This window comes from Neopsephotus bourkii, unplaced genomic scaffold (assembly GCF_033783945.1).
Source record: "Neopsephotus bourkii isolate Nb327-2 ecotype Australia unplaced genomic scaffold, CSIRO-AGI_Nbou_v1 NB_1574, whole genome shotgun sequence".
In the NCBI taxonomy this organism is placed as follows: Eukaryota; Metazoa; Chordata; class Aves; order Psittaciformes; family Psittacidae; genus Neopsephotus; species Neopsephotus bourkii.
Genome location: NW_026902050.1, coordinates 5,377,723 through 5,393,390, shown reverse-complemented (window position 1 = coordinate 5,393,390; position 15,668 = coordinate 5,377,723). Strand labels below are relative to the sequence as shown.

Genomic DNA, 15,668 nt, shown 5'->3' with positions numbered 1-15,668 from the left:
GATAAAGCAGAGAAAGTGCCATGTGGACACGTGCAAGTAAAAAGAACACGTGCATGTGTATCAGGAATAGGTTGTATCTGCAGTATATTTTTTAGTTTGCTGATGCACTTAAATGGCCTTCTACAGAGTGAAAAAAACCCACTGCTAGGCCATGTTAAATTTTAGATGCTGACATGTATCCAACAAATCCTGGAACATATGCTTGGTACCTAAAATAACCACTGTGGATGGCTGTTTTTCATACAATAGCTCAGGCTTATGGCTCTCATTCTTGCTTATTAACTGCTTACACATCACTTTTTTTGTTAGTGTGAGGGATGTTGGTAATGTCCACTTACAGTCAAGTATCCTGTGGTAGCAACAGTTGCTAATGAGTATTCAGCTAGTTCACACCACCTGCGTTTCTGTGCCCAGAAAGATGCCTATTTACTTCACATAGGAAGCCAACATTTGATCTTTATCTCTTTCCCTCCTCCCCCCTCCTTCACTTCTCCTCCTTTTTATCTATGCTGAAATTACACATTTAGCCATTGGTTTCTTTTACAAACCTGTGATCGTTTTTTCTTTTCCATGACAGCTTACCTTCATTTGCCATGAGCAGATGAATATAACTAATCACTGCAGTTTTGTTGAATCCAAAATACAGATATTCCAGAGGCTGTGAAGGGTTGTCATGTCACAAATAAGATATTTTTTTTTAATGGTACACGTAGAATTCCATATTGTCTAAATCAGTCATTGGTGGTTATGTTGCTACCAGTTGCTGTCACATGTACTTGTCTCCACATCTTCACAGTGTGTTGTTGTTTATGTGCTAAGTGTGCATTTAGCCTTTTAGATAATTAATGAGTTAAAATTGAACTTCAGTTTTCCAGACCATATCAATGTGCTCCTGAAAATAGAAATTTGGGCCTTGAAAAAGAGTGGTGATGGGGGGAACCAAACCACACACACCTGTTTTACATAAGATGTTTAGCAAAATTCCCTCATCTGCTTGAGTTATTGGGTAAACATGCATGTGTGGGCATGTTATGTTGTAAACAATTGCTGCTAGGTTGTTCTAAGATGATAGATTGGTGGTGGCTTTGGGAATAGAGGGATTCATTGTGACCACAAAGATAAAGTACTTCCTTCTCTTTTTTCTTCTTTGTAGCACTGCTCAAAGAAATAGTGTAATAAGCTTTTTAATACTGAAAGAGTTTGTGCTGAGAGAGCAATAATTTGCAGGTAATACTAAGGTTGTATCTCTGTAGTGGATTGTCTTAACACCATTCTGTAAGGTCTTAGATTTAAGAGTTAAAGCTGTGGAGGGAGAAAAGTGTTGTAAGAGCACAAATAGGAGCTAGCCTTGCAGAAGAGGTCACTTGGATGGTTTTGTTTGGTGCTGTGGTTTGCTTTTTTTGTTTGTTTGGTTGGTTGTTTTTTTGCATCCAGAATCTTACTTAAGTGCTTATCTGGACTCCTACACAGAATTATGCAAATGACTATCTACTAGCAAATCTAGTTAAGGTAACTGTTCTCCTCATGTGTTTTCAATAAGGAATAGATTTTACTTAGACTTTCCTTGAATAAGGAAAGATAAGCTGTGTTTTCTGTTTACTGTGGGTATAGTTGTGATGATACCCAATTTTCTTTCCCATCTTCACTTTTAATTGTTAGTACCACAGACCTTGGAATCAGATACTCAATCTTTGCAAAGGCCAGCATAAGTGCAAATTGTTCATTTGAGACTGCTGCAGACATAACTTTATGAACAGTTTGATTTTTTGAGTAATTGCTTTTTACTACTGCATGTTAGGGGTCTTGAGCTTCTGGGGAGTTCTTCAAAAATTCAAAGAGGGTTTGGGTTGGGTTTTTTGTTTGCTTCTTTTTGTCTTACCAGGTGATCAATATCACACCTGCTGCAGCATTCAGATTTGACTGATGTTTAGGCTCTTGGGTTCATTTAAAAACAAACAAAACAGTATTTCATTTATGTTATTTTTGTGCAACTGCTGGAACAATCTAATGCTTTTCTGCTGGCCTCTTCTTCCCTGACTTGACTGTGTTGCTGGGTGAGAGGTTTAAGAATTGCTTGAAGAATGTCAGCACAGGAGAAGTGTCAGATAGGTATTTCTGCTCTGTAATTGAGAGACACATGATGTCAAATGACAATAATATTGTAATTCAGAGTACTTAAAAACTACTTTTGGAGGAGCCATTGAATCTGGGTTTTTTACGATCAACAGTGTCAAGATTTTTAAGAGTTGCCAGTAGGGTTCACTGGACTTGTATTAACTACATTTGAGAACAACAAGGAAGCTTCAGAGGGTTGAAGGAAAGATAATGTTACAAGATATACTGGATATTGCAGGTAGTTAAGGCTTTTCAGCCTTTTCTGTATTCCACACAATAGTTTACTTAAGATTCAAATATGGAGGAACTGCAGGGAAGCAGGAATTTCACTCACTGAGTTAGATAAAAATAGGTTCCTTTAAGCTGACTTGTAATTCTGTGGTGAATCTCATACATTTTATAATTTAAAAATTGTACTTATTTGTTTGTGTAAGGCATTTTATTTGGCATGCACAACTTCTCCAGGAAAAAACAGAATGACAGCATATGCAATGTCATATTGATTTTTATTTATGTGTGATGGAGAGTCCCATTATAATTCTGAAGGGGGAATAGTTGCTGAGATGTGTTTTCTAGTGGTATCTTGTAGAGATTGTGTTGGCTTTAAAATGCCATGCCATTTTTATCAATGATCTTGAGAGTAGACTTAATTGCTTCAGGTTACAAATGAGCTAGGATTAGTATAAGAGGGAAACAGTTGATAGAGGAGGGCCTAAATCACTTGATTAAATGTGAAGACTATGGATTTTCAGCAAATGCAAATATGAACTTGTATGTGAAGGCTTCTTTCCTTGTTTGGTAGTTTGGTGCCTTTTACACTTGGGAAGGACGAGACAAAGTTTCCTAGTCATTGGTGCGGTTCCTGCACTGGATGTTATGAGGTGTAGACTAGCCTTCTCCAGCTGTGGTCTACAGACTGGGTGCTTTCTGAGCTAGTAAGTTGCTCTAGTGAGTAAGCAGTTTGTGCACAGGGCCATAGTAAGTGGTGTTTTAAAAAGAAAATAACTAAAAATGCCATCCAGCCCACAAAAGGTTTTGAAGATAAATAGTGGTATATTTCCCACACATACATCCTGCTCCCTTTTTGTTGCTTTTGTTTGTGTTTTGATTAGTAGAGCAGACTAGCGCTGGGGTGTTGTAGTGACTTTCTAGGAATGAAAGATGGCTCAGGATTTAAAGTAACTGTTGCCTTTTGAGTTCCACAACAGAAACAACGTTCCTTTGGAAACTGTTTGCTAGAATGAGAGGAATAGGTAAAGTTCTACCATTATTGGAATGCTGTCAGACCTGCCTGTTGTAGGTGCTAAGTAGAGCTACTTGAGTGAAATATTTTATAATAGCAAAAGAGTACAAGTTTCCGAGAAGCATTGATTCAGATGAAGAAGTGGAAGGAGGGGTCAGGATATATCAGATGAGCTCCAGGCTTATGTACTTAGAAAGGGCTAATAGATTGGAGCTGTTCCTGAGTGTGGAGTGTAGAACATTTGCTCTGTTTTCTGGAATTGTTGTGAAAAACACTAGAATGTATCAGGATCCTACAGGTATGAGCTAACACAAGATTTTAATGATAAGCTGAATGGCTCAGTAATGACTAATGGTCAGAAAATAGCCCTTATGATAAAACTTCAGGTTTTATATAATTAAAAAAAGGAAGGTGGAGGGGTAGCAATCATAGACTGAAAGAAATAGATTTGATAATTTGCTTTTTGATGGAGCAAATGAAGAACAGGATCCAGTGACTGAAAGAGCCACATAAATTCATACTGAAGTGATGAGTATGCTGAAATTGGAACACTTTTACAAGGACCATTCTGAATCCTGTTTCTTAAACTTTTAAGTTGAGACTGCTTTCCTACTCATAGCTGTGTTAGTGCAGACTGAGAACTGAATCGGGGAAGTCCAACAATCAAGGCAAATCTTACACAGAACGGATGGGAGAATCTAGCTTGACAATGCTACTTGCCAAAGAACCATTATACCTGGTTTTCTGCCCTTTGAGCTTTTTTCTGGAAGGCTACAAAGTTGATCATGAGTCTGCTGACCAACCTATCTGTTCCATTTCTAGGCTGAGGTGATGACGCTGTGAGCTAACTTCAGTTTGTATTTGTTGTGTGTTTTTTCTTCCTAGGAGGAAGAGCAGTGACAGGTTAACCAGTTGTCGTGGTTTAAACCCATCCAGACAGCTTGTTAACTCACTCCCCCCCCTTTTTGCCCTCCCCCTACTCTCAGAGGGGTGGAGAGGAGAATCAAAAAGAATGCAATTCCCACGGGTTGAGATAAGAACAGTTTAGTAACAAAGGTATAACACAAATCACTACTGCTGCCACCAATAATAGTAATGATAAAGGAAATAACAAGGGAAGAGAATACAACACCCCATCACCAGGTGACCAATAACTTGCCCCCCCCAGCCCGACCAAGCACCGACCGATACCTTCTCCAGCCCTGCAGTCCGACCTAGCCCCTTCCGGGTTACTCCCAGTTACATACCGGGCATGACATGCTGTGGTATGGAATACCTCTTTGGTCAGTTTGGGTCAGGTGTCCTGTCTCTGCTTCCTCCCGGCTCCCCCTCCTCCCTGGCAGAGCATGAGGCCCACAAAGTCCTTGGCCAAACCAAAACATCATTGTTTTTCAGCTCTGTTTCCAGCTGAAAGTCAAAACACAGCACTGCACCAGCTACCAAGAAAGAGAAAAAATGACTGCTGCTGCTAAACCCAGGACACCAGTAATAACTAGTTTGTCAACAAACTACTGTTTACACAGAAAGTTATTTTATTGGAACCTTATTTTGGTAAATTGTTCTTGAGTGACTTCACTAGTTGCTTGTCTTTCATGTGAAGGCATTTGTGAGGCCAGGTTATGCAGGTCCTCTTAAGAAGCAGGCAGGAATTAAAACCAAAGGCCTGTCAGCTTATGTCTGGAGGGAGAACACTCTTCTTGTTCCAGCAAAGTATTGATAGTTCCAGGATTTTTCTAAAGTCTGATTAACGGCATTTATGATTTTTCAAGTAAAGAAACTTCTAAATGACATATCTCAGGCTTTTTTGTTGGAGTATTTGTTTTGGGCCCACTCACTTGTCCCTGTATCTCTATTACATACATATGTTTGTGTACTAGTCCTGAAGGTATGTTACCACCTGAGTTGGGATATATTTCCTTTTGGGCTCACTAGTAATTGCAGCTATTACTTTTTTATATCCTTAAAGCTTAATGTCTTACAGTTGGTGTCCTAGTAATTCAGTCTTCTACTCCCTTGAAATGTACATTGGATGTTGGTCAGCAACAGGTTTTCTGTGACCAGTAATGTCAAGATTCAAGTCTGGCAAGAAGAATCCTTGCAGTACAGCTTTTTAGTAGGTGTGCTAATTTTGTTAGGTTGCAGTAGCACTTGTAGATTGGGAAGGCATTAATTAACAGTCTAGTGAGATCAGCAGGGGCTTGGTACAATTCTGCACTCTTATTATCAGAGATTTTAGTCTTTTTCTTCTTGAAAATGTCAGTGTAGTAGACTTTGGAGAAACTACCTTGAGCACTACATTACAGGCTGAGCAAGAGCCTGCAGTAGATGAGTTAGTTGTAAAGTTGCAACATCTTTCCGAAGCCTCTTAAGTGGTGGGTGATATCCATTAATGTACCGGCTTCTCCAGGAAGGCAGCAGCACTTTGAGCACAGATAAATAGCTACCTAGTGCTGCTTGCCTTTAGCTCTCTTCTTAAGCTGCCATTCATTATTCAGGTGGGATCTATGTCTTTGTTGCTGAATCATAGACTGTGCTATCCTGTTGCATGGTTGCTACCCCTCATCCTGTTTTTCGCAACCTGTGATGCATTGAAGTGATGTGCGCTACGCAAAGATGAAGCATGGGCTGCCAGGTGATGATGCCAGTAGTTTGTAACTGTATGTATGCATGTGTAAGAAGATAACTGCTGGAGAAACTTTTCTAGGTTTTGCTGATACAGAAATTCGAGATGGAGCTGTTAAAGACCATTAAAATGTTATTTATTTATTTATAAGACCAGTATTAGATTAACTAGGAGGATACATATTGGACTAGACAAATGTTAAGATTATCAGTGAAGTATAGTTTTTCCTCTTTAGAGGTTATACCATTGAGATTCTTGCTGTCATATGAAGAATTCAAGAAGTACTTCAGAAGTTTACCCAGCTGTGGAGAGTAACTCCATAGCACTGGAATAAAACCAGCATACGGCTAGTGTTCAGTGTCAGCTGTTCACCACCATCTAGCAGAGATGACTGACTTTTTAGGTTTAAAACTGAAAAAGCCATGAATATAAGCTGCTTTACACTTGGCTGTTAATTCTGATTTTGATTGGCCAATTGAATCAACATTCTTTAAAGACACACCTATTTCCTGGAAACTTGATTTGGTGCTTTTCAGTGTGGGATGGTTTGCACTTGCTTATTATAACTCTTATCTAGTCATCCCAGTTGCCTCAGCTGCATTGGTGTGCTTGTATACTTTGCCTTTTAAATATGGGAAGCTATTGTGATGTGGGGCTCTTGAGCCTTTTCCTTCCTGTGCCTGTTTTCTTTGTGATGAACTGCATTTTAGTCCTCAAGTGATGAAAATTCTACCCCAAAGGAGTGGAGAACCATCATTTCTTTTCCACCTGTGTCCTTTCCTGCTCTGTTCCTTTTCTTGTAGTTCTTGTTTGAGAAGGCAAACTGCCTTGCTCAGAACTGGGATATTTTTCTGATGAAATAAGCATTATTTCCATCAAAACAATTACATTTCTGAAAGTCTAGCTTTTAATCGTTATTTTCAGAGCTGTTTCTTACTGCTGTTCAGAAGGTTTCTTAGCTGTTCCTTTTCCGTGTATTCTCTGTTAATGCAGTCCCTTACACTCTGGTGTTTCAAGCTTTCTCTAGGCTTGTGAATGGTTAAGTCACAATAAAAATGCAATTGTTTTTAATGTTGCTATTCTTATTCACTCTAAAGTTCAAAGTCTAAAATCACTTTTTTTTCCTCCTATTTTTACTTTGCATAGTAGTAAGCCAATACAAGCAGTAATAAACCAATTTAAGTATCTTTACAATTGACTTTTTTTAAGTGAATTCTCTCAATGAGAGCTGTAGAGAAAATAAAAATTGCCCTTACAGTGCAGGGGGTTTTCTTGTCAGGTTGTTTATTCCTAATCCTGCATACCCTTTTTTAATTCAATACGAAGATCTAGGAGGTGTTATTATATAGTAAAAAAAAAAAAAATAAACAAAACAAAAAACACACTTCTATTTCCTGATGGATTTCTACTTACGTAATGACAAATCCTGTGTGTATGGGTACTGTTTAAAGTTCAAAAACTTTTGTAATTGCTTGGTCTGGACTCAGAACATAATGCATTTTGATTTTGATTCTTTTTCAGACTATGAGAAGACAAAGGAATGAAGTTGTTGTGGAGTTGAGAAAGGTAAGATGACTTAGAATTAGTCTTGTCAAAAGGCATTTGGCTATGTTCACATTTCAGTAGAATTCAAGAGGCTTTGATACAGGCTAAAAAAAACCCCAAACCTAACTCAACTGTTGCGTGTTCTTTCAGGAGTCCACCACTAATACCATTGTTAAACTGTCTATTTGTCTTTACTAATTCTGCAAAGGTACTTTGGTTTAGAAGGAAGTTCTGATGTTACCATACCTTGTACTAGAAATTTCATCATTTTTCTTCTAGAACTTCAGGATTTTATTTGTGATCTGTTGAAGGGAATAATACTCGCTTCTCCAGCTGCCTTTTAATTCTAAAAGCTTAAAAAAAGGGTTATGTCTTTTCCTTTGAAAACTGGGTGTTCTTACTAATCTGTAGACAGAAAGCTGCTTACTTTCCTAAAACAGTTCAATACATAAGTAAGAGTGGAAGAGTGAATGTGTGAAGGGAACACTGCCTAGAATTGTTGAAAACCTAGGAAAGTAATCATAACTTGTTTTGTTCTACTTCTGGGATGAACAGCAAGCTGGCCCCTGACAGTTGCCTTGTCAGTGTGGACTGATGTGTGCACGTGAAACTTCTAGCAAAAGTAGTTACTGTTGTACCCAAAGTTGAGTGAAGGATTTTTCCAGGAAGAAATAATATCCAAAATGTGCTTCTCTGTGCAGTCCTTTCCTACCTCTTGGAATTTTGGAAATACCTTTGGAAATTCTGTCAGTGCCAATGAAAGCATGTTTGATTATTGTTTAAAACAGAAGCTTCTGTTTCCTTCTTAACATGCCCCACACCCCCTAAATCAAAGTTTTAAAGGTATTAAGTATTTTTTCTCTTTAAGAACAAAAGAGATGAGCATCTTCTAAAGAAGAGAAATGTTCCTCATGAAGATATTTGTGAAGATTCTGATATCGATGGTGACTTTAGAGTGGTAAGAATGAATTTAATTCTAAAGCATGTCCTCTTTTTACATACTTAAAAGGCATTTTAAATTTCTAACTGCTTTTGTCTCTGTTTTCTAGCAAAACACTTCTTTGGAGGCAATAGTACAGGTAAAAAAAATAATTTGTTTGAATATTCTTTGTGTTGTGGTGACAAATATATGAAAAGTCTAAATTCTCTTATTTTAGAATGCTTCGAGTGACAACCAGGGTATACAGTTGAGTGCTGTGCAGGCGGCAAGGTAAGAACACTTTTTCCCAAATACATTGGTTTTATTCTTATTTCCTCATGCTCTTAAATTCAGAAATGTGTTCTAGTTTAACTAGAACAAGTGTGTCCTTAACTGTTTGTTGGTTTGGGGGATTTTTGGTTGTTTTTTTTTTTTTTGTGTGTGGGTCTGTTTTGTGTTGTTTTGGGGGTTTCTTTTCTGGTTTTGTTTGTTGTTTTTTTTTAATTTGATAAATAGAACTTTACAAGAAAAATCAAAATTCTGAAGTCTTTGAAGTGGTCAGGATTTTCATTATGGTAAGATTTTAGTGCAGTATTTGATTGTTTTCTCAAGTAGAGTAAAATAGACAATTAGGAGGATTATAAAGTCTTTAGCTTTAAACACAAGAATTGGTATAATCCTGTTTCTAGTTTTATTATAGATCAGGCCTCTAAAACCACTTTTTGATATAAGAGGAATTCTGTGCAGTTGTATGTATTCTGAAAGTGATCTTAAAATACTCTTAAGAACTTTGCTTGCATAAATACAGTATTTAACTGCTGTTTCCTGAACTAGTGGTTGTAGTAGAAATCTGTTTTGTAGCAGAAAGCTACAGCTTTGCATTTGTTTACTGTCTGTGGTCAAGAGGGTTCATTCATGTGCAAGGGAAGATTTCCAGATTGTAGAGAAGTTGGGTGACTTTGGAGTTACTTTGACTTTTGAGAGTTAATGTGTTTAAAACTGGTAGGGGAAAGACCAGTTTCTATGCCCATTTCCATTGGGCAGCTTGCCTTCACTAAAAAGTCTGATCAGCTCAGTGTAGTATCATGTAGCACATCCTATTTATTGCAGGTGCTCTAAACCAGATTAGACTGAAGAATGCTGAATTGAGCCTGACTTAAAATGAAATGGAAATGTTTGTGTGGATTTCTTTCTATTGTAACTAGCTGTTTGGGTTTGGTTTTTTTAATTGAAAACTAATTTAAAATTAAAACAGCGCAGTTTACATTGTTGGAAAGGCATTAAAGGATATTTTAGAGCAGAAAACAAATGCTCCTCTGTCTTGATTTAATCTGTACCATCCTTTGGTCTGAAGCTGGAACAGGAAAGGAAAACCTTACCTGAGTAACCCCTAAAACACACAGTTAGAATATGAGCAACAGAAAACTGATTAGAAGTGCTTAAGAAAAACCAAAATCTAAACTAAAATCACTGCCTGACCCATCTCCCCAAACTTGAAGTTTTATTTAATTCTGGTAGTGGAGTTCTCTACCTGTTTGAGCAGGTTGTTTGTGAATAGACTTCACAACGATTTTGTCACTGGACAAAAATCAGTGTTAAGACTGTCCAAGTACACTTGTATTCCTTAATATTTATAAGCTTGTAGATGTAAATTGTCTTCACTTATAAAAGGAATCTTCTTTACCTTATTTAGAAGTTGAAAATGCACAACTGATTATTACAAGAGTTTTCACATAATCTGTGTTCAGATCTTTCCTATTGTGATTGCTTAGTTTTCCAACATATTTTGTTTTGCTGCCCTGGCTTTTCTTATCTCCAGTTCTCTTTCCCCTTCAACACACCACTGATCTTGCAGGGTAAAGCAGCAGTGGAAAGCTGATTTCTATTTACTGTGTTCTGTCATGCCTTTCATGTGTTTGTGAATCAGCTGATACATGAAGAGATGACAATATACAATCTTTATTCCTACTGCTAATAGAAATTTCGTGCAACAGCCCAAGTTGTCTGCTCCAAGAAGCTTCCTTCTTTCTCCTTAATTCCTTTTCCTGCAGAAAGGTGAAGCTAGAGGGTTTAAAAATAGAAACAAATGAGTACACTTCTGTTCTTTACAGTAGTTCTTTATGAATCTTTGCTCTCTGAAGTTATATCCTTAGTAAAGAAGAAACAAGTTTCTGCCTTTCCCATCAAAGCAGCCAGGATCTGTTTATCTCCCTTATTGGGTGGAGGCTGTAGGAGGGTGTAACTGAATAATAACTAGTGATTTTTATTTTACTGACTGGTAATACACCTTCAAAAGCAGTCAGAAAACATGGGAACCAAAATGGGTAATGAGTGTAATGGCTTCAGTTTTTTGATAGTTCAGTAATTCAACTTTTTGAGATTAACTGTTTTCACTTAAAGTGGAGAAAACAAATCCTGCTTCATCTTTAAGAGTCTGAGACACACACTGGGCAAAAACTTCCCAGCGCAGAATATAGTGCAGCACTGGAACATTTTGTCTGGAGAGGTTGTTGGATCTCTGTGCTTACAGATTTCCAAAACTCTACAGGAAGCCATTACTGACCTGGTCTCGTGTCAACAATAGTTCCACTTGGAGTGCAAGTTAGGACTAAACCTCCAGAGATCCTTTCACGATTTCTCATTGTGTTAAGTTTTGTGTTTTCTCCTCTTGAACAGGAAGCTGCTTTCCAGTGATCGTAATCCACCAATTGACGATCTAATAAAATCAGGAATATTACCTATTTTAGTTCATTGTCTTGAAAGAGATGACAAGTGAGTATTTCTAAAACTTAAAATGCTTTCATTACTGTGAGAATTCTTGGTATTTAGCAGTGTGCCTCTGGCATCTGGTTTGAAAACTCATGTTAAAATTTTTATTCTTCCCCCCCCCCCCCCTTGCTTTGCAGTCCTTCTTTACAGTTTGAAGCTGCCTGGGCTTTGACAAACATTGCCTCTGGAACCTCTGAACAAACACAGGCTGTAGTTCAATCTAGTAAGTCCAACAGTATTTGATCATTGATAAAGCATGCACTGTAGTTTCCACAGAAATAAGAAAAATCATCTGAATGATACTGTAAAGCACATCCACATGCCTGTTCCTCTCTATCTCAAGCATGTTCACCAATCCACATGTTATGCTTGGTCTTTTCATGCCATAGCCAGGATGGTTGAAACTGAGTTGTCAATCACAGGCAAGTCGCTGAAGGACCTGCCCATGAAGTCTCCTGCCAGATGTTCTACCTCTTCTCTGGCAATCAGCATCAGTTGAAGCACACACCTGCTTTTGTTCTTCATTTTCTCAGATTTTAAATTCAGTTGGGTTTCCTAATGGTGAGTAATGTATTCTGGAAACTCACACTATTTTTGCAGTTGATATCTGCTGGTTTCCAGTCTTCAAACTTAAGACAAACAGAACAAAGTGTGAAACAAAACCAAACCAAAAAACTCGCCTATGGAGGGATTTCCTGTCTTACTCTGAAGAGGGAGTAAAAGATGTGGACCAAGGCCAAGAGGGTGCCTTATCCCTCTGGCCTTATCCAGTATCAAGTTGAAGAAAACACGCTGTCCTTCATAGATTGAGGAATATGAAGCATGGAAAGGAATGGTTGTTGGACTTGAAATCCAACTTGCCAAGCAAAGCAAATTTTCTTCTGTATCTAAACATGACCTAAGTCTAAATAATACTTCTGTTGGTAAAGCTGAACTAAGTAGAAGTGTTTGCAGGCTTTCTGAATTGAATGAAAAAAACAGCAGAGCTTCCTGAGACCCATGGAAGTGTCAAGAATACAGTAAACCAAGTTTTTGCCTAAAATTTAAGGGGGGGGGGAATCCACAACGTGTGCATTATGTGAGATACCAGTAGCTTTAAAGTTTTAATGGTTAGAATTACTGTTATATTGCAGTGCATGCTGCCAATACTATTAAACATACTGTGATTTCAACAATGAAAAGACACAGAATTATGCTTGGTCTTCTGTGTGTGGTTCCCCCCCTCACCCCTGACATTTGTATATTGACTTCTTTTTAGAACTGCTTGAAACTTTTATTCCATGTAGTAAGTACAATTTCTAAGAGGTGTGCTGGTGTTTGCATTGTGTCAGTACTTGTTACATATATTCCAAGACTTTGTTTCCCACCCCCCCTCCTTCAGTGATTAAAAATAATGTTTTTGTTGTTATTGCTAAGTAGTTATAAGCTTCTCACAAACTTTATATTTAGAAAAGATAGGTCTTCATAAGAAAGTTTTTAGCACCATTTTCTCTGTTAAATGACCAGGTGTGTTTCAAAATCTTTAACTGCAAAAAAATGATGAATTCTCTACAATGGATGTGAAGGAATTTAAGCCAGGTGACTTGAGTTTAAAGTTTTGTTGTTGTTTTTTTAATGGAATGTATGTTTTATTGCTGCATTGGTTGCAAGATCAGTTTTCCTTTGGTTTTGCAACCTCTCAGTGTTAAGAACCTGTTAACTTGGATATACTTTGGTTTTAGTATGTATCTTTGCTAATAATTCTAATGTTCCCTTTTCCCATCCTCCTCTTCCTTTCCCTGTTGCATCCCAAGTTTTCTTTTGGAAATCTAATTTTGGAAATCTGTTCCACACCTCTGATCTAGAATACTTTTTGTTTAAGCCTAGCTTTTATAAATGGATTGAAGATGAGTGCCAAATGTAGTAATGGTTTATTTTGGTGATGATCTCTGACTTAGCTAGGTCTGCATTTATGCACTGTATTAGCTAATTTAATAGCTATAACATACGAAAGTATGGTTTATTTCTTTTGATGATATATTTCAGTAGAAGAGAGAGACTCTTCCTCAATGTAAATCATTTTTGCGAGAGAAATAACAAGAGATTACAGCAGACTAACTAAAAATACCAGCCTCTTGAAATATGTGATACAAAGTGAAGGAACGCTTCTTGCAGCCTAAGCTGCAGAATTGTGCTTTATTTTGGACCCCTTTTGTACTGCTCAGTCAGTTGTCCTTTTGGTTGGTGGTTTGTGGGTTTTTTTTTCCACATAGTATTTGAAACTACTACTAATTTGAAATATATAAGTATTTGAAATCTCTTAGTAGATTTCAGATTGAGTCAGAACTCAGTGATGTAAAAGTAGGCTTCACATTGAGGAGTGCATCTGCATTGGCATTCAGGAGGCCAAGATGACTAGATTTGTGGGAACAGCTGCTGTTGCTGTACCCATACCTTCATAATGGTTATCAGAAGATAGTGAATGCAGAATTGGAAATACTAGGGAAAAGTACACACTAACGTGGCACTTAGTGCATCCTCATGGGCAGTAGTACTGCTTCTCGGGCAGTTTACCATGTGTCTGCTTGTGTGTGCTCCATCAACCAAGCTTCCTTTTGGTAGAACTGGAGGTGATGTTGATCGGTGAAGCATTGCCTGGAGGTCTGTGCTGACAATGTGCACAGCAGATCCCTCAGTGGTTTAGTTTCTGCATGTGCTCATATAGCAACTGGCACATACTTCACTCCTAGTAAAAATGTGATGTGGGGATATCAGGTACTGTAAACTGGAGATACTGAAACAAATTTAAACCCCTGTCCTGTCCTCTTACCAGTCATTAACATAGATGTAGACCTACTGACTCAAGTCACCTTGAATGGGTGAGGTTGGTCTTAAGTGGTTACTACTTTGCAGTTGGTTCTGATCGATAACGAAGCATGGAATTTCTGAATTCAGTATTTAATAAATATAAATTTTGAGTCCTGACAAGCTTCAGTAAACTTGAGACTTGTAAACAAATGTCAGGTTATTTTAAGAGATGCTTTCGTAATATTCTGAAGTGTGGACTCTGTAAGAGAGCAGTAAATCAGGAACTGTTATGTTGTGTTTTATTTCAGTATCATCTGAGGAGTCTTGGGTACTTAATAGGAAGGAAAATATCTCATTTCTTTGAAGAGCTTATTATGTGAACTCTTGTCTTTTAAGATAGGTGTATTAACAATTGCACGGGGGGGGTTTTGTGTCTTTCAGATGCTGTGCCACTTTTTCTGAGACTGCTCCATTCACCACATCAAAATGTTTGTGAACAAGCTGTGTGGGCTTTAGGAAATATCATAGGTTTGTGTGACTCCTCCCACTAAAAAAAGTTCCTTTTGGTGAACTAAGGTTAAACTAGGTAGGATTTTGTGTGTTAGAGCTTAGATGCTGAACAATGAGAAAAAAGGCAGCTGTTAGAGTGGCGATTACCCTGCTTATTGCTGTTTTCTCTGTTGTGTATCAAGTTCTGAAATTTCGCCTGAGTGTACAAACATTGTGTTTAAATTCTAAATAAGTTGTGATCATTTGATTTTTCACTTGATTTTTTCATCCTCTCCTGCAAGTACTAGCTTTGTGGTTTACAGCCCTGACTGTGCTTGCAGTGCTGGAGGACTAATACTGGTTCTGAAATGCTGAGACTTCTACAGTCTGGTATTTTTAGAAATACCTAGTCCTTAAGAAGCAAACCAGCAAAATCCACAGTAGTGTAACTGCCTGAAGCTGTTAGTGGTAACACATTCAGTACAAGTCAGATGCTGCTTTCAGGGCAACTGTAGTGATACCTGGATGGTGACAAAAGCATATTCAGATATGAGGAAGCCACTATCCATTTTCAGGCAATTTTCAGCTAGCTCTTAGCATATTTTAATGTTGGAAGAACACAGGGTTTATAATTGGGACTGCCACCCCTTTTCCCTTGCCTACCACCGTCTCAGCCTGTTATAAATTAATTTACCTCATTTAGAGTAGTTCAGAATGAAGCAATTGGACAGGCAGACACAGATCCTACTAAAGCTTTATGCGAGTGTCTTTATCGTAGAGGTATCTATATAGACATGTGTGTGTCTGCATTTATATCTTTCCAGGGCCCATATTCTTTAACTTCGTATGTGTGTTATGTAACTAAAGTATGCAGAAATCAAACTTTTTGAGAATGCCATGGGATGATCTTTGTATATTCATAGTTCTTTGATGTCTCAAACAGGTGATGGACCCCAGTGTAGAGATTACGTTATTAGTCTTGGAGTAGTGAAACCACTGCTGTCCTTCATCAGCCCATCTATTCCTATAACTTTCTTAAGAAATGTTACCTGGGTCATGGTCAACTTATGCCGCCACAAAGATCCTCCTCCGCCGATGGAAACTATTCAGGAGGTGACTGAATTACTCACTGTTCAGTGAAACTAAACTGAAGTTGAGTAATTGTCTGCCTTAAAAAT

At 37.9% G+C, this 15,668-nt stretch overlaps 1 protein-coding gene across 1 annotated transcript in view; it reads left to right on the top strand.

The window, feature by feature from the left end:
• The window catches only part of KPNA4 (karyopherin subunit alpha 4), a 29,493-nt gene that overhangs the window by 1,895 nt on the left and 11,930 nt on the right, over positions 1-15,668 (top strand). The window contains exons 2-9 of the mRNA XM_061371653.1: positions 7,503-7,547; positions 8,395-8,484; positions 8,576-8,605; positions 8,684-8,736; positions 11,122-11,217; positions 11,352-11,437; positions 14,443-14,529; positions 15,434-15,603. Of these exons, the coding sequence (XP_061227637.1) occupies positions 7,503-7,547; positions 8,395-8,484; positions 8,576-8,605; positions 8,684-8,736; positions 11,122-11,217; positions 11,352-11,437; positions 14,443-14,529; positions 15,434-15,603 (657 nt within the window). The remainder of the gene's footprint in view (positions 1-7,502; positions 7,548-8,394; positions 8,485-8,575; positions 8,606-8,683; positions 8,737-11,121; positions 11,218-11,351; positions 11,438-14,442; positions 14,530-15,433; positions 15,604-15,668) is intronic.